Source organism: Anoplophora glabripennis, unplaced genomic scaffold (genome assembly GCF_000390285.2).
Source record: "Anoplophora glabripennis isolate ALB-LARVAE unplaced genomic scaffold, Agla_2.0 scaffold363, whole genome shotgun sequence".
Classification (NCBI taxonomy): Eukaryota; Metazoa; Arthropoda; class Insecta; order Coleoptera; family Cerambycidae; genus Anoplophora; species Anoplophora glabripennis.
In genome coordinates this window covers 404,281-422,626 of record NW_019416470.1, presented here as the reverse complement: position 1 = coordinate 422,626, position 18,346 = coordinate 404,281, and the positions used below count along the sequence as shown (strand labels likewise).

The 18,346-nt window shown below is 32.7% G+C and overlaps 1 protein-coding gene across 2 annotated transcripts; it reads right to left on the bottom strand.

The window, feature by feature from the left end:
- Positions 1-43: 43 nt before the first annotated feature.
- On the bottom strand, positions 44-18,054 carry LOC108912045 (NAD(P) transhydrogenase, mitochondrial). 2 transcript variants are annotated; one of them, XM_018717199.1, is made up of 18 exons: positions 17,911-18,054; positions 9,211-9,490; positions 8,930-9,084; positions 8,610-8,750; positions 8,329-8,451; positions 7,881-8,068; positions 7,663-7,818; positions 7,340-7,544; positions 7,071-7,286; positions 6,790-7,016; positions 6,503-6,591; positions 6,238-6,436; positions 6,011-6,177; positions 5,797-5,934; positions 3,261-3,481; positions 1,268-1,419; positions 950-1,214; positions 44-865 (listed from the first exon to the last, which is right to left on the bottom strand). In XM_018717199.1, the coding sequence occupies exons 2-18, from the start codon at positions 9,462-9,464 to the stop codon at positions 513-515; spliced, it is 3,249 nt and encodes a 1,082-aa protein (XP_018572715.1). In that variant the 5' UTR covers positions 9,465-9,490; positions 17,911-18,054; the 3' UTR covers positions 44-512. The 2 variants fall into 2 exon arrangements, with proteins under 2 accessions (XP_018572715.1, XP_018572716.1); XM_018717200.2 differs by lacking the exon at positions 17,911-18,054 and adding an exon at positions 15,625-15,691 and having other exon boundaries at positions 513-865.
- Between the last annotated feature and the right edge of the window lie 292 nt (positions 18,055-18,346).

Sequence of the window (18,346 nt, the reverse complement as noted above, 5' to 3'; positions counted from 1 at the left end):
TTTATTACAAAAGTAGCTCTTAATATAAAATAGTCTTAAAAAAAATTATTTAACAATTACACAAAAAATACATGACATTTAAATTAACAGCAATGTACTTATAAATATGAACGGGTTGACAAACTTGTTTGTACACGAATTTTTTAACGTGACCAGCAGTAATATTTGCCACTGCCCAATTAAATTAAGTAATTAAACACATAAATCAATAATTAAATATTACAAGACGCATAAGGTTAAAAACAAGAAGAAAATACCAAAGTACAGTGGATAGAGTAACACATTTTTCCTGAGAAAGAAATTAATACAAAATTAAGCATTTAATAAGGAATTCTCAGACTGTTTTTCTCCATCATAATGTAAACATACATAAGATAGACTATATTAAAAATATTTACAATTACTGCCGAAAATAAGCCTCGAAAGATATTGCTTTGGATTGTACTAAAAAATGTATCTGCAGTAAAAAAAAAAAGAATAAAAGATTGTGCCTGCTTTAAAACCATATTACATTAATCCTGTTTAATCTTCGCTAGCAACTGATCGCAAGTCTTCTTTGCGTCACCTAACAACATCGATGTGTTGGATTTATAAAATATGGGATTATCGACTGCTGCATAGCCAACGCCAAGCGATCGTTTCATCACGATCACTTGCTCTGATTTCCAAACGTTTAACACAGGCATGCCGGCAATCGGCGAATTGGGATCTTCCAGTGCGGCACTGTTTACAGTGTCATTGGCACCTATCACCAAAACTAGATCCGTTTCAGGGAAATCTTCGTTGATCTCGTCCATTTCCAACACATCATCATAAGGCACACCTGCTTCAGCTAGTAAAACATTCAATTGACCAGGCATTCTCCCTAAAATTACGTGGCGATATAACAAACGATGGAAATTATATTTATACCAAAGCTATATAAAAAGAATTTTAATTGTTGCTTTACCTGCAACTGGATGAATAGCGAATCGAACTTTCTTCCCTCTGCTCTTTAATGCTTCGACCATCTCAGCGATAGGATATTGCGCTTTAGCTACACATAATCCATATCCAGGCACTATAATGATATCGTTTGCATTCTTTATGGCTTCTACAGCACCGTCTATATTGATTTCAGTATGCGTTCCTGTGATTTCCATAGGCTTGCCGGTACCTGTACTAGAAGTGCCATAACCGCCCAATATTACATTAGGGAGCGATCTATTCATAGCCTAGAAATTTTTATAAGGAAAAAATAAAAACATTTAGTATTTGAGCAACATACCTTGCACATAATGTACGAGAGAATAGCTCCCGAAGATCCTATAAGTGCACCTACTATAGTCATCAAATTATTATTTAGCATGAATCCTTCCGCACATAAAGCCCAGCCTGAGTAACTGTTGAGCACCGTGATGACTACCGGCATGTCAGCACCTAAAAATTCGTTAATTTAGTCCCATAAAGATTGAGATATTATACAAGAGTTCCAAAATAGTTGGCAGCAAGTTATAAATAAATCAAACTACGACTTTTAAAGGTTCCTAATCTGATAAAATAATGGGATGTTGAATAAGTTCTTGCTGTTTTTTTTGTAAAAATTAATGCTTTATTTAAGAAAATTTGTAAGTAAAAAATATGTCAACTTTTTCCCATCTTTTTGGCAGCATTTTAATTGCACGTTGGAAAAACGATACGTCTTCTGAAGCTATTTAAGAGTCGCCCTATTTTTTGGTGTCTTCCTAAGAATGGAAGTGCTACTCAGCCAGGCTATGCGCCATCGATCGAAACAAGTGATAATCGGAAAGGACTTTGCATTTAAGCGTTTCCAAGTAGGTTTTCACCGGTATTGCAACATGTGGCCAAGTGTTGGTAGTGTATCCATTTTTCATTGCCAGTTACGTTACGATTCAAAAAACCTTTCCTTTTCTGCTGTTGAAGCAGCTGTTCACATGTGCAGAGATGCCGTTTGATGTTTCTCAGCTTCAAGCACCTAATGTCCTTGCTTTTGAATCATTCTTAATGCTTTCAAACGTTCCAAAACTGCCGTGACCGACTTTTAATGATTCTGCAAGTTCAGATAGGGTCTGACATGAATCTTCAGAAGTAATGCCTTAAATTCTTCATCATCAAACTATTTTGGTGTGCTTCATCTTCTACGTCAAAATCATTATTTTTTAAGAATCTAAACCATGCTGTTTGCGACAAAGCATGGTCGCCGTAAGTCTGAATAAGACTTCCGTCTACAGTTGAAGCACACATAACACTACTTTTAGTGCAGTAAACATCCCCGGAAAAGGTGTTTTTTCGCCACTAAATTCGACATATCACTATGAAAAAAAAGGTGTGCCACACGTTTGCAGTTCTTGTAATGCCATCTGTTGGAAAACAGGGAGAACTTATAGTATAAGAAAGTATAAAAAAGCCAACACGTGGCAGGAAAATATTGAAATTAACAATCACGTTAAATATACGATCCGTAGAAAGATTCATGAATTTGACTTTAAAAATGGACTAATTTGCGAATCAAAAGAGTGAAAAGAGAGGCTTTTTTACTTAAATATTGCAGCAAATTTCATGTATCTCCTTTTGAAAAATACTTAGTAAATGAAAATCCAAGTGATTTCCCCAGCAGTCGTGAACAATTTTTTTTTAAACAATAAAAACTGCAAAAAATATGATTTTTGTGGTCTTTTTATAATATCTCGAAAAATAATGATGGAATCGTCTTACTCTCAATGGGACTTTTGTAGAGAATAAAAAAACCTGTAAAATGGTTTTTTATGTGACCCGATCCGTTCATTTTTTACAGAGAAAATCCGGAAAAACCTCTAAAATAGACCTTTTTTCAAAAATTCATAACTCCGTCAAATTTGAAGCTGGAAAAACAATCTTGCGGAAAATGACACATAATAATATGTAGTTTAATCATGCGCAAGATGGTTTCTGTCCGATGCACAGTTTTTGCACAATTGCATTATAAACAAATTAGGGTCTTTTTTTGAACAGCATGATGATTTATCAAAAATGGTTCGATTTAATTTCTGAAAAGGCATCTGAAAGTAGACAACAAAATCTTCAATTTGTATATCTCGGATTTTTGCCCGGGTGATGGGAAATATGTTAAAAATGCCCGTGAAAGTCGCCCGAAACGATCTAAAGTACGCTCCAGCCAGAGTCCTCCGCTCGCTGCTTCCCCCACTACTGCTACCCAACTCTTATGAGATTGCATAGATTTACACGTCGAGAATAAGTCTGTCTACAATTTTGGAACTTACCTCCGATTGCAGCTGTTAAAGTGACACCCATTGTAGCAGATAGCGCGGCTGTAGCTCCCAGTGCTCCAAGACCACCGACGAGTGTAGGCTCATAAAACAGATATCCGCCAGCAGCTATATTTGACAAGAATAGTCCTGTGTTAATTGCATGACGTCCTGGTAGAAGTAAGGGGTTGGATTTTAAGATTCCTTGTAGTTTGCCATAGGCAACGAGAGATCCACTGGGGAAGTAAATATTTAATACAACTATTAGCCATTATTTAGAAATATACAGGGTGTCCCACTACGAACATCATTGATGGATATCTGGGAAACCGCTCGAAGGATTTTTTTGAAATTATTATGGTGTGATACGGACTGTGGGGCCTATCAAGCTAAAATATTTTCAAGGTCATCGTACTTCCAGTTATACCGAAAGTCGATACTAACTTTCTTATTTTAAATGGAACCCCCTGTATATTATTGCATTTTTGGAAAGAGCATCCATTTTTAAGTTGAAAACATATAGCACACTCCATACTTAGGATTAACCATTTCCGAGATATTTTGATTTTTAAGCAAAAATTGACAGACTGCAAAATTTAGTTTTCCCGGAAACATAGGTTTATTCTTTTGTGCAAATTGGACATTTTGCAGAGGAAGACCTGATTTATCGAATTTGACATGAAAATTTTCCAGTTTTTATACAGGGTGGCCAAAAAAAATTATCGTATATGACGTTCAGAAAATGTGGAAAACTCAAAATTTTAAAATGGAAACCCCTAATTTCTTTAATGTATTCGCATTCTGTAATAAAATTAAGTGTAATTTTGTTAAAGTTTCCCTATACCTAAACCCAGTGGTTTTCATTTTATTTACGAATAAACATTTTCCTTTTTTTTAAATGTTTCCATTTGTTTCGCACATTTTAGGTTGGCCCTGGCAGGTAAGTAACAATCAACATGACAACTGTCATAGGTTTTTAATTGTCAAATTTATTTTAATAAATGTTCAAAGTGTCTTCCTTCAACTTCTCAACTTCTAAACATTTTTCACATCTTCGGATTAGTTCCTTGTGGGTCCCTGCTCTAATAGAATTCGATGGTAGATGCTCAAACGCTTGCCTTACTTTATGCATACATTTTTCCTTTGTTGTTACTGGAGTATTACACACACTATTTTTTAGTGTTCCAAATAAAATAGCATATATCACCGGATTCTATTAGAGCATCGACCCACAAGGAACTAAATAAATTTGACAATTAAAAACCTGTGACAGTTGTCATGTTACTTACCTATCACGGCCAACCTAAAATGTGCGAAACAAATGGAAACATCATTTTAGGAAAAGGAAAACGTTTATTTGTAAATAAAATGAAAACCACTAGGCTTAGGTATAGGGAAATTAAGTGTTACTTTGTTAAAGTTACACTTAATTTTAGTGCAGAATGCGAATACGTTAAAAAAATTAGGGGTTTCCATTTAAAAATTTCGAGTTTTCCACATTTTCTGAACTTCATATTCGATAATTTTTTTTTGACCACCCTGTATAAAAACTGGAACATTTTCATATCAAATTCGATAAATTAGGTCTTCTACAAAATGTCCAATTTGCACCAAAGAATAAACCTATGTTTCCGGGAAAACTAAATTTTGCAGACAGTGCATCTGTTAATTTTTGCTTAAAAATCAAAATATATCGGAAACGGTCAATCCTATACTCGGCGGCCGAATTATAAAGAGTGACTAATACATAATATAAAAACACTATTACCATAATGCGTATAAAATATAAAATGATTTCTATACGGTTCAATATTATTTATCTTTGTGCCGCTCGCCATGCACATCGGTAGAATCTATAATCGTGTATAGACTGAGTTACACTGAACGTCGATCTATATTTTATCTCCGTCTTTTGCACTTGGTAGGGAATAGAGAAATGCTTTTTTAGTGGGTGTAAAAGGACTTGATTTGCCCGACCTGAGAAACGTCAGCATAAGCGTAGACGAGGGGTCTAATTCCATGGCTATAATAAATTTATAAATTAAAAAAACACAACTGGGACGTTTTAAAATGCTGTAATAATTAAAATTGATCAAAGTGCCGGTTATAGCAAACCGTAAAAAATATTAGATGTTATGTTTTATTATGTTTTTTCAATATTTTCTATATCTTGTTGCCTTTTACGCAGACACGCCAATGGATTTTCGTTCCCGGCACGCTTCATCCCCCTTACTTGTCCAAGAGCTAGCGATGAATCACTATCTATAATTTTGGCCGTCGAGTATAAGTATGGAGTGTGCTATATGTTTTCAACTTAAAATTGGATGCTCTTTCCAAAAATGCAACAATATACAGGGGGTTCCATTTAAAATAAGAAAGTTAGTATCGACCTCCTGTATAACCGGTAGGCCCCACGGTCCGTATCACACCATCACAATTTCAAAAAAATCCTTCGAGCGGTTTCCCAGATATCCATTGATGGAGTTCGTGGTGGGACACCCTGTATATGTGCCATGTTAGTCAACATATCTTTTAAAAATACATCACTTACCTGAATGTTACACCTCCAATGTATGTTCCTAAAAATAAAGCGGTCTTAATAACATTTGCTGCAGGATCTGTTGCGAATGATGAGAAATCATGCATATATGTCGATATGCATGTCAAAACTGCAGCTAATCCTACCAGACTGAAAAATAAGAAGTACAATAAATTAATGATATTTTATTCTGTTGTCTCAAATTTAAAAAAAATATATGTAGTACCTGTGAAAACCAGCAACAAGTTGTGGCAAGTCGGTAATTTCAATTTTCTTGGCTATAATTGTGCCTAGACCTCCACCTGCTATAAGGCAAGCAGCCATTTGAGCTAGTACTTCGTTAGATGGCGCTATTTGGCCTAAGGTTGCTGCAATGCCTCCAGCAACCCCAATCTAAAAAGAAAATCAGCTCTAATATTGACAGGCCTTACACTACAAACTAAAATATATTACCATTCCTAAATTATTTCCTAATCTTGAGGTTGTTTGGGAACTTAAACCAGCTAGAGCTCCGACACAACACAGAGAAGCTGCTAAATAAGCTGCCTGGTGGATTTCAGCAAGACCGTTCATAGTTGCCCAACCATATGCTCCCATAAATGCAGCTGCTGGGATAGCATATAAAGAGTTGTAGTCTGGTGGGTCTCCTGGTCTATAAATATTGTAAAAGTAATAAAATTTTAAAATTTTTAATTTACACGTATTTAATAATCGTTACCTTTTGAACATATCCAACATTCGTTTTGTGACTAGAAATCCTCCGAAAACGTTGATAAACGAGACAAATGCAGCAGCTGCAGCCAAAGTCTGGTACAAACATTAAAATTTATAGTAAATAAACCCTTTGACAAAATTATCGTCTCACAAAAATGACTAACTTCAAAACTGTTTTCTTTTTTTTTTTAAACTGATTTAGACAATTCCTTTTTAATAATATAATATTCAAGAAAGAATAAGTTTTTTCTCTGAAGTATATGCCGATTTGGAAGCACAGTTACGACTTACCTCTATGGAATTTGTTGGATAATATCCACCATTCATTAGTAATAAGCCACCCACGGCTGTAATTCCTGAAATGGCATTAGTTACAGACATGAGTGGAGAATGCAACGCAGGGGTCACACCCCAAACGGTATGGTAACCTACAATTCCTGATAATCCCAAAACGGTTAGCATGGAGGTAAACTGTGGATTAGGAGAAACCATTCCAAGACCTAAGATGGTTCCCACACCTAAAAGTTAACACAATGATATCATTTTTCCAGGGCGTAGATGATATAATTTACCAGCAGTAGTCATTAAAGACGTATTTAGATTGGCCATAAAAGGAGTAACTTCCTTTTTCACTGGTTTGGCTGCTTCCAATTCGGTTTTTTGAGATGGCAGAGGAGGAGGGACCACTTTTGGTGGAGGTGGAGGCCACATTAGTTGCCCTTTGTGTAAAATAATGCTTCCTCGTACAACTTCGTCTTCTAAATTTATGTTAAAATGATCCTTTTCCCCTTAAAAAGTCCTCTATGTAAAGATTGAAACAAAAAATATAAATAATACTTACCTATTGATAAAAGAAATTTTGATATGTTATTACCGTACAGCGTGGAACTTTGCGTGGGAAGCATGCTCGGGAAATCTGTTAAACCAACATGAGTTACATCATTATAAGAGTATATTTTTCCTGGTTTAGTTGTTTCTATGTTTCCCCCAGCTTCGGCAGCCAAATCTACAACTACACTACCAGGTTTCATAGATTCAATGTGTTCCTAAAGGGAAATATTAATCATGAATTAAATAAATACAAATAAAATAGTCCTTTGCTAATGTAAACCATGCAGCAACCAGCAACAGACATAAAGTTAATACATTTTTTTCATAACTTACTTTTAAGATGAGCACTGGTGCTGTCTTTCCTGGGATAAGTGCAGTTGAAATGATGACGTCGACTTCTTTGCACTGTTTGGCAAATAAAGCGTGTTCAGCATCAATGAATTCTTTGGACATCTCCTTGCTGTATCCTGCAGATGTCCCACCCTCTTCCTAGATATTAAAAGAGCTTAGCATTCCGATCAAAACAACTCATATTTTAATTTGCTGCCTACCTCTATAGTAACGGTTAAGAATTCAGCACCTAATGATTCAACTTGTTCTTTGACCGCAGATCTTGTATCGAAGGCTCTGACGACTGCCCCCATGCATTTTGCCTGCGCTATAGCAGCCAAACCTGCTACTCCACCACCAATTACTAAAATTTTGGCAGGTGGAACTTTCCCAGCTGCTGTTATTTGGCCTAAAATTACATATTTATATGAATAATTTAATTTCATCAAAGGATTATGACCTTGCAATGGGCGCTAAGGTTTTCAGAATAATTACAAGTATTTTCCTTGTGCTATGTCTGTTGCATATTGTGGTGCTAACTATGTATCAACTTGAGTGATATGTATTTAACATCACAATTCTAAAAAAGAATTTTGTGGTTTCCTTTTGTTCTTACGCCAATATGCAAGATCAGCATCGTAGTGTATTAAAATAGAAACGACTTAATACCTGAAAAGAATCTTGGAAAATGATTTGCTGCCTCCACGACTGCTCGGTAACCTGCTATGTTTGCCATTGAACTTAAAGCGTCAAAAACCTGAGCCCTAGTTATGCGTGGAATGCAATCCATAGCTGCAAGAGTACAATGAAAAAATAAAATGCAATTATTTTACATTAGAAAGTGAAGTTACCGACCATCAAAGTTAATGTGCAGAGATTCAAAAACATATTAAATTAACCTGAAAATAAATACTACTATTGTCACACACTTTGAATTTAGTTTTACTTACCAAAAGCGTTTATTTTCCTTTCTGCTAGCTTGTCCACCAACTGCTTGTTTTGTGCTGGATACAGGAATGATAGAAGTGTAGAATTTTCCCTAAAATTAATTACTTCATTCTCTAAAGGTTGCCTTACTTTTAAAATTATATCTACAAAAAACAACAGGTTAATTACAAAAAAATCAGACATATGTAAATCTTGAAATTAAACTTACTTCTTTATGCCTTGTAAGTTTATATTTTTGAATTTGAGAAAGTAAAGAATTATATGTAGTCCAATAATAATGTAAAAATATTAAAAAGTTCTCGTTGCACTATTGTGAATTTACCTGATGAAAATGCATTTTCGGTATTAACCAATTTTGCACCGGCCTGTTCGTAATCGATGTTTCTAAATTTCGCTTCCCTACCAGCATTTTCTTCTACCTTTACAGTGAATCCCTTTTTGACCAATATTTCCGTTACAGTGGGAGTAACGGCAACTCTACAAATAAATTCCACAAAATTTCTATTGGTCTATAATAAAAACTTGATTAAATAATATAATACAAAAATATATTTGATAAAATCTGTACATTCAGTATTAAACTTTTAAAATATGTATATGTACCTCCTTTCATTTTTCCAAATTTCTTTAGGAACACCTATCGATAAATTTTTATAAGGGATTCCTTGCACCTCACTAGTTGCCTTGGCATCTTTTCGTAGATGATTAGATGTGGAAAAATTCTTGCTTTCTACTTTTTCTAATACTGTATATTTCCTAGGTCTCGATGTACTTGAATAGTGACGTGTTGTAAATGAGTATTTTATATCACAAATTTGCTTTCTTGTTAAATGTAGACTCAAAACTCCTCTTGCCATTTTTCTTGTATGATCATTAGCCCACTCTTTAATAAAAAAAATACTTATATTAGTTTTGCTTATGAGCAAACAAAAAAAATATTTATTTTAAATATGAAGGACCAATTTTAATTTTTCTAGTATACATTCTTTTGTCTGACAATATCAATGATACAATAAATGATCCAAATAAAAGACATGCCAAACCAAATTATTCATATTTTAAATTATTTTTTATTATACAGGGTTTTCTTCATTCCTTCTAACTTCATATTTCTATCTAATGTCTATTTTAACACACAAATATTGGATCCTAGTCTTCCTTCGGCGTTATTTCTTAGGGTTAAGTGTAAGAATAGAGATAAATTATCTGAATTGCGTTGTATATATCTGATTTTGCGTAGACATAAAGTCGTCTATTATTATTGTTTAATGTTAAAAAAAAATAATATTTCCAAACTTTTTGGAGAATTTCTGATGAAAAAAATGAGCTTCTGTAGAATTACTAAAAAGTCGCGCCCAGCATTAATATTTTGCATAGCGTCGTGCACAGCTAAATTTAAATTACATGCTGAACAATGAACAAAAACTGCTTTTGACTCCAATTCTAAAATTTTTTGCAAGCCGCTTAGATACGCACTAACAATCACTGCTCTATTGTAACACTGTCCCTCCATCGAACAATGTCCAGGACAGTTCTTTATGTCAACTGTAAAACACGACCTTAGAATATCCTGTACAGTTTCAAATAGTGCACAAGAGAAACTGTTGTAGCTGTTTCGTAGAAACTCATAAACAATTTCTCGAGTTCTAGATTATTATAAAATATCAATAAATCTGAAGCATATGCTTACTCATTCTTTAGTAGTCAGGACATTTCATCCAACATCATTGAAAAGTACCTTGATTTTTTGATTGCCTTTATATTAATTTGCTGAGTTTCATTAGCAAGTAAAGAAATTTGTTGTAAAAAATTCATATTCATCTGCTCTGGGAAGAAGTAATTGATGAATATTTCATGAATCATCAGTGCAGTCTCTAATAGCTGGCATAAGTATTGTATATGTATTCTTGACTTGGATATGACGACTCAGAGTGCTGTTGTACTTTTTCCAGCTGAGATAAAGTTGCCTTTGCAAAAGGGCTACTGCTACTGATTTCACACCTGGTATACCGACGCTATGGCAAACAGGTTGAAAACGATGCTGCTGCAAGATGATATTGTATCCCCCCTCAAGTATTAAGATAATGTTTGTAAGATCGGACCCCCAAGCCGGGTGTCTTGGCCGGTGTATTTCGATCTGCCGAGTTAAGCATCACGGACGCAGGCTGGAACTTGGATGGGTGACCTAAAGCAGGCTCGGGGTCGTGGCTGTGGCAGCCTACCAGAGGCCTGGGTCGTTCAACACCTTCCGCCTGCGTGTGCTCCCCGATAAAAATGGTAATGAGAATAGAGCTTTGCCACCAAGCCACCCGTGTAGTAATAGGATGGTTTGAAGAAAGTACTCGAGTACGGAAGGAGGTTGTACATGGGGCCTAATGAGGCCTAAGTGCCATGGTGGAGAGCAATCCCGCCACCCTCCGACTTACAGACAAGACAAGACAATGTTTGTAAGCTTGGTTCAACATTTTAGAGATTATGGGAGCTTAGTGTTGGACAGAAACAAACTCAGAGAATCAAAAATTTTCAACACCGTACAAGAGGATTCTGGTACCATTACTCGAACATTAACCACAAAATTTCAAGTATGTCATATGCCGTCAAAATCAGGTGAGGATTTACTTATTTTTGTTGATTTCATTTATTGATTACTGCTTGAATTTTAGATTATTATTTTTGTTAAGAAATTTGCTTTTTAATAATCTTTCCTTTAAATTATGATTGGACAACAATGCATAGCCCAGTTTCCGATTGTGCGTACGCTGCGACTAAATCACGCCCTTGTTTGAGGTCACACTAACTTGTCCAGCGGTGGTGTATGAAAAATTACGTAACAAAAATTTTTAAATAATTAATTTTTCACGATTTTGCGTGTTTCTAAAACTCAAAAAGTATGCTCTGTATAAATATGGCCCCCATTCAAATTTCCACCCTGTGTATGTAGAGTGTTTCATTTGAAGTTAGGTAATGCTCAGGAGAAATGGGGCATCTTGTATAATCGAAAATAATTTTAAAATGAGAGACATTTGGTGAAATTTTGAAACAATTTTTGTTATTGATATTACATGATACTATACCGCCGAATAATTATATTTTTGTACCCTTAATTGCTTTAAATATTCTATAAACAAGAACAGCCTCCATATTTATTGTAAAGTATGTAGTTATGATTATGATTTCTATTTTAATTATTAATTTCGTTCAGCTTTGGAAAAATAAAGTGTATTGAAAAACATGCATTCCTGCACGAATTTAAAATTTTCTAATCATAATCTGGTTTAAACAAAAATATAATATATCATAGATATCAGCAGGATAATATCATCGTAAATTGACATCAAAAGTGTGCCATCAATATACTACCTATAATCTCCAGAATTTATAATACCTATACGTGTTTCGACATAATATTTAATTCCGCTGTACGCAGAACGATTAACCAGACTTAGTGAATAGGTTTATATTAGCATGTATAATGATAAATAAATAAAAGTACAAAATGCAGATACTAAAATTATCTAATCTAATCTAGTGACATGGATTTGGTTCATCGTTAAATAATGCAAAGTTATTTTTTGGCAATCTCGTTGCTCCAGTTTTTAGTTATGTTACCGCCATTCATATATAAACAAGAAAAAATCCAGTTTCACGTGAATCTATTTTTAATCTCGAATAATCCAAAACAATTTGGAAAAAACAAAAAAATGGATAAACAACCAATAAACGTAAAATTCGTGCTGTCAACTTTTATCTGATACAAAATACAACCAAGTGAAGGGTTATATTTTTATAATCTATTTGTTATTGATACGTATTTCAAAAATTTAAACAATTTGAAAACATAAAATTGTAGTTAAAGACTTATGGCATTCTTGTGAAATATGTCAAAAGTTTGTTAACTAACCTTAACTAAAATAATGAAAGATTAAATCAAATCTTTCGACCCTCGAATTATTATTAGTACGATTATAAACATATTTATGCACTTCTAGTAATATATCTTTGGTATGTAAAATGCTTCTTGGGAATTAGCGATAATGGCATACCAGTTTTAACAAAATACCATATTTTTACATAATACATAAAATTTTGTATAACTATAATATATGTACATATTAACATTATACATTTTATTAATCATAAAAACATTGATAAAATTAAAACAATATAACATAATGCGAAATAAATTTTACATCGAATTCATAGGCGTATTCAAAATCATAATTTTTTCACAATAATTACACATAATATCTACTTATTTTTTATATTTATTTCAAAAATATATTTTTTAAATTATCGGTCGCCCAGCTCTGAAAAAGTTGATGATATTTTTTGTTAGATAACGATGGCTTGGGCCGTCTCCTACGCCACTGTGTAGAAGGTCTCTTTAATTATGAAGACATGGTAGTAAAGTCAAATACTGGGATTTGGTTTCTATTGTTTGAAATGTAATAATAATAGTACCTACCTACCGTCTAAATTGTCAAACAAACTGTATAAATATTCGCCTAGACTAGATAAAACGTAAAAAACAAGTAGGTTTCACAGTATTTTCTGTTTCATTAAATATTACCAAGTATTAAATTACATTGGATATCTAATCACTATGGCACTGTATTGAAAGAAAAAAATAACAATTTCTACTGGCCGTTGAAGGCAGAATAAATACCTTAATCTTTTTTTACTTTGTTTTTGATTTTCTAAAAACAGTGTTACATAACTACGTCACTGGAGGACCAAAATATATTATGATATATGTATTTTCTGTTTTATTTTTATTAGATCGAATTTAAAAATATATGTTCGGGATATTATTGGGAAAATAAACAGTCTACTATAATATTATAAAAATACACAAAAAAAGTATCTAATAATATACATTGGCAAAATATTTTCAAACGAAGGTTCATCCTACATCCTAGTATACACAGGGTGATTCATTAACAATGGGAAAATCGAAAGCTGAAGATACTACACGTGAAATGGTGACCATTGGCGCAAACATGCCTTATCCGAAAGTTGATAGTTTCGGAAATACAGGGTGTTGAAAGTTAAAATTTTAAATCGTTTTTTTGCGATTATTCTGAAAATATGTAGATTCTTTGTAAACTATATCTTTCATTCGAGACCAAATAGAAAAATCAAGATTGCAGTCCGGACTTCTGGATGGCCAAGCAAAAATGCTTACATGGCCAATCCAGCGATTTGGAAAAACTGCATCTAAATATGCACGCACTGGTCAAGAAAAATGCGGTGAAGCTCCGTCGTGCATGAATCACATGTCTCTTCTTAAATAAAGTGGAACTTCTTCAAGCCGTGGAAGCATTTTTACTTGGCCACCCAGAAGTCTGGACTTCAATCCTCTTCATTTTTCTGTTTGGAAGAATCTATTAGTTCGTGTGAAGAGTTGTGGCAAAGAATACAAATCGGTGCCAACGAAGTCAGACGCAATCCCAATATGTTGTTTCAAACTCGAAGATCTCTCAGAAAACTTATAAAGTGTACCAGTGTCAACGGTGGATTCTTCGAACAATTACTTTAAATCATAATTACGTATTTTATTTGTTTTATTGTTAATTGTTGTAATAACACGAAGAAACACTTGGTTTGTTTAGCTTTTAATTTCTCATATTATCAAAACATAGTGTTCGTTAAATCGATTTTTCTCGAAAACGGATCGAGATACCGAAATGAAACAAGAGTACATAATTAATGGAAAAATGATAGCTCTTTCAGGTTTTGAATCAAGTTTCATGTAAAATGTACAGGGTAAAATGTTATTAACTAAATTTTCGGTAAAATTGGTCGTAAGTGGCGTCCTCTATGAGCAATGCTGAAATTTTAACACGCATCCTAAAAAAATATAGTTTCACAAATTTTCAAGTTCCTAACCTACATATTTTCAGAATAGTAGCAAAAAAAAGATTTAAAATTTTAACTTTCAACACCCTGTATTTCCGAAACTATCAACTTTCGGAGAAGGCATGTTTGCGCCAATGGTCACCATTTCACGTGTAGTATCTTCAGCTTTCGACATTCCCATTGTTAATAAATCACCCTGTATATTGCCAGTATTTTAATTAAGTACAATTTTAGAATCATTTTCATTTTTTGATAAATAAATAAATAATGCACCTAAATAAGTTAAAGATTAAGGTGCCTCTTCTAAAACTGTAACAAAAGTTCAAACCGAATTCTGAATGGAATGTGGGAAAGATGAACATAGACAGTGGAGAGTATCAACTAGAGATAAATCGATATCAAACAGGAAACACGAGTTTCCTTATGCAAACTGAACTTATTTGCCTTGGATAAAAACGACTGGAATTTTCCGAGTTTTCCTTTGTCTGGAGTTATTGATCTGGAAATATTCTACCATTTTTTATACAAACCAATACTTAACACCCCTTTGGCCTACTGTGTTTTTATTTGTGCAAAATCACCCTTCTTCGACGAATATACTACTCTGTGGAAGAAAAGAAACGATGAAGTTTCATGACATTTCGGACATGTCAATTATGCAAGTTAAATTGTTTTGCGCGTGATGACTTCAGATTTTTTTAAATAAAACTATAATTTTTGGTCAGATTCATATAGAACAAAACTTTTTAAATTCAGCAACACACAATTATTATTTATATGTACATATAAATAAAATACAGATAATATAAAGAACTAAAAAGTAATAATCATTTGTAGAAATATATGAGATTAGCTTCATTTGTCTGTGAAATATATTGTATTGCAGTGAAATAAGGTTAATAACTAAACTATAACGTTCAATACGTTTACTTACAGCAAGAAAATAGTAATTTTGAACATTTTATTAATCACCATGTTAGGTTAAATTATTAAAAAACTAACTTTATTGTGATAAACTCTTCGAATCGTGATTTTTAGGAAGTAATAGAACTTTGTTTTTTACTTTTGTTAATGATCTGTATATCTAGAATCAGAACACTCCGTATATGAAGTATATTGATTTTCACAATCAAGTCACAATCGACTATTCTCACTTACTGCATTTGAGTTCAATAGAACAAAGTTGAACCAATATGATAGACCAGCAGAACTAGAAACCTTTCAAAAACTGACTGTGCCCACGGTCAGTAATATGGACCGTGGACTGTGCCGGGAGATAAAAAATGTCAAAGGTTACTTTTATATTTATTTCATACATGTACATATCAAATGCGCTGCACAGAGAGATTAAAAGTGTTGAGAATTCTTCAATAATAATAAATAATGACTTTTGATCAAAGAAAAATAAAACTAAATTCTTTTCTTATCATTATTATAACACAAAAATAAAAATATATTACGATTTAATACTTACCGTATAATAAAAAATATATCGTACCTAATTATGACTTTTTAAATATTTGTTATTTGATAAGGCATGTGATTTACATTTTACATTACATAATTCAAAGGTACATATTATATACTTTAAATATATTGATAAATGCACTTGAGAACATACAGTACCGAGAAGTAATTAAATAAATTACTAAATTTTTGTCTATTTTTTAATTGATTAATGAATGAATAATATTTTGAGAATTTAATGAAATATATAATGTATACATACTTCTACTGCAGTGTATGATTATGTAATCCCACAGTATCGTATCGAAAAATAAATTTAGGAAAGTACCTATGTTTTTTGTTCTAAAAATATTGGACCCTCCAATTTTTTTTCCAAATTATTTTGATTTTAAAGTAATCTGGGCTTGTTTCACTTAATATGGAACTAGTGCCTCCTAATGACTAGGACTTTGGTAGATAATTGATAAACAATAATTACTACATTTAAACAACTTTGCGAGTATAGAACATAGTTAAATAACAAAACCAGTTGAAACTAATAACTAGAAATTTAAATGTTTATTTTATACACTAATATCTCCTAATTTATTTACATGGTATGGTATTTAACTTGGTATTATGAACATAAAGATCAAACTGATTTAAAGTAGTAACATCGTCTTTAATCTTTAAGACTTCTAAAAAATATAAATTACCTATGTATTATTTGTCCTTTAAATTTAAAAATCTAAATATACCTGATATAATACTGTCATGTATAAGTAATCTTATCTTTTTATTTAATCATCAATCAAAAATTGAAAAAAGTTGTAAGATAAAATTGTAATATGTAGGTCACACGGAAATATTAAAAATGACTCGTGTTCTACAATACGAGAAGTAATAAAATGATTATTTCGACTTTGACTAAAATTATTCTTTATGTTTTTACATATTCACTTAGTGAAACATCTGGCTGTTTAAAAGGTGTTTAGAAACTTGTGAAACAAATTCTAATAGATGAATTAAATTGGGGAAAATATATAATCAAATAACTCGACCTATACGTAATCCAATCTGCATTTTTTTCTTCTAACAAAAATAGATAGTTATTTCCGAACATAAACAAATATACCCACTTATAAAATATTTCAATTATCCCGTGTTTCAATTTCTGGATAACGAAACGTGTGCGGTCACCTTATTATTAATACGTGGTTTGATCACATTCACAAGTGTATGGACATACAAAGTGGTCAAAATAATTATAGGTATGAAATATATACATACAGTAGATAAAAAAATATGTGAATGAACAGATTATGTTCCTTTAGTGCATTCAAATTTTAGAATACAAGTTACTTATAGTATAGCACCATAAAAGCGTGACAGTGTACATATCTCATCCCTTTTGGAGACCAAAGCAATATACTTCTAAAGTTCAATATAAATATGTATATTCCTCCCCAACAGAACATATACAAAAGGGTTTATCATTATAAACACGTTTACTTTATACTGTTATATTATATAGATATATGTACATATCTATCTTGTGTAGTTTTTGGAATATATAGGTAATTACAGAAAAGACCTCTTCTCTATTGGACGACCTTTTTTTTCCTAACGTGATACTTTTGGAAATCTAGTCACAGATTTTTTTTTAATATAACCATATTATAAAGTAATATGTACTACAACTTGTTTTTAATTAAAAAGGTGGATACCTATGCAAATCCGCCTTTGGCGTTTTTAAATTACTGAATGTACCGCAACTAGTTTTACATACAACTGAAATCTGAAAAAATTGGCCGACCTAAATAGTTGAGGATTTATTTATGCATTTCTGTCTCACAATCTGCTGCAAATAAACTTACAACCACCGTTTGGACTGGAGGCGCTAAGCTATTATTATCACGCACACAATACTTGTTACATTAATTAAACCCGGTGTAATAAAAATTCGCATTTAAGATGGACAATTTTAAAGGGACTTACTGTTTTTTAATTCCGATGGACAAAAAGCGATGCAGTTATACTTTTTCGATGCTCTCGCCGGCAGAAACAGGAAAACAGACGCCCGCACAGGTCCCAAATAACAAACAACTGTTTTCAAAAGGCCGAGAAACCAGAATTGAGAAAGTGGCGAGCTCCAACAGGCAAGATCTGAACCGTCTCCTAGGCAGCGACGTTTACATGATACTTTGTAATTGATTATGTTAAAAAAACCGTTGTGTTTGTTCACGACGTTTCAAGAAACAAAACTAAAATTTGATTTCCATTTGACAAAGTGATTAGGCTGAATATTTGATATCATGTTTTACTGCATATGCACCCATTATTTTGCTTTCTAAATGGTTAACTTCCATATTTCCAATTTATAATTCGCAAAAATATGTTTTCACTATAAATATTTATTGGTAAATTTAACAAT

Excerpts from the sequence above, each read along its gene's own strand:
- LOC108912045 (XM_018717199.1), bottom strand. The coding sequence starts at position 9,464 with ATGGCAAGAGGAGTTTTGAGTCTACATTTAACAAGAAAGCAAATTTGT. Across the intron at positions 5,935-6,010 it reads CTTGTTGCTGGTTTTCACAG|TCTGGTAGGATTAGCTGCAG; the intron begins GTACTACATATA and ends CTTATTTTTCAG. Across the intron at positions 3,482-5,796 it reads ATTGGAGGTGTAACATTCAG|TGGATCTCTCGTTGCCTATG; the intron begins GTAAGTGATGTA and ends TTACTTCCCCAG.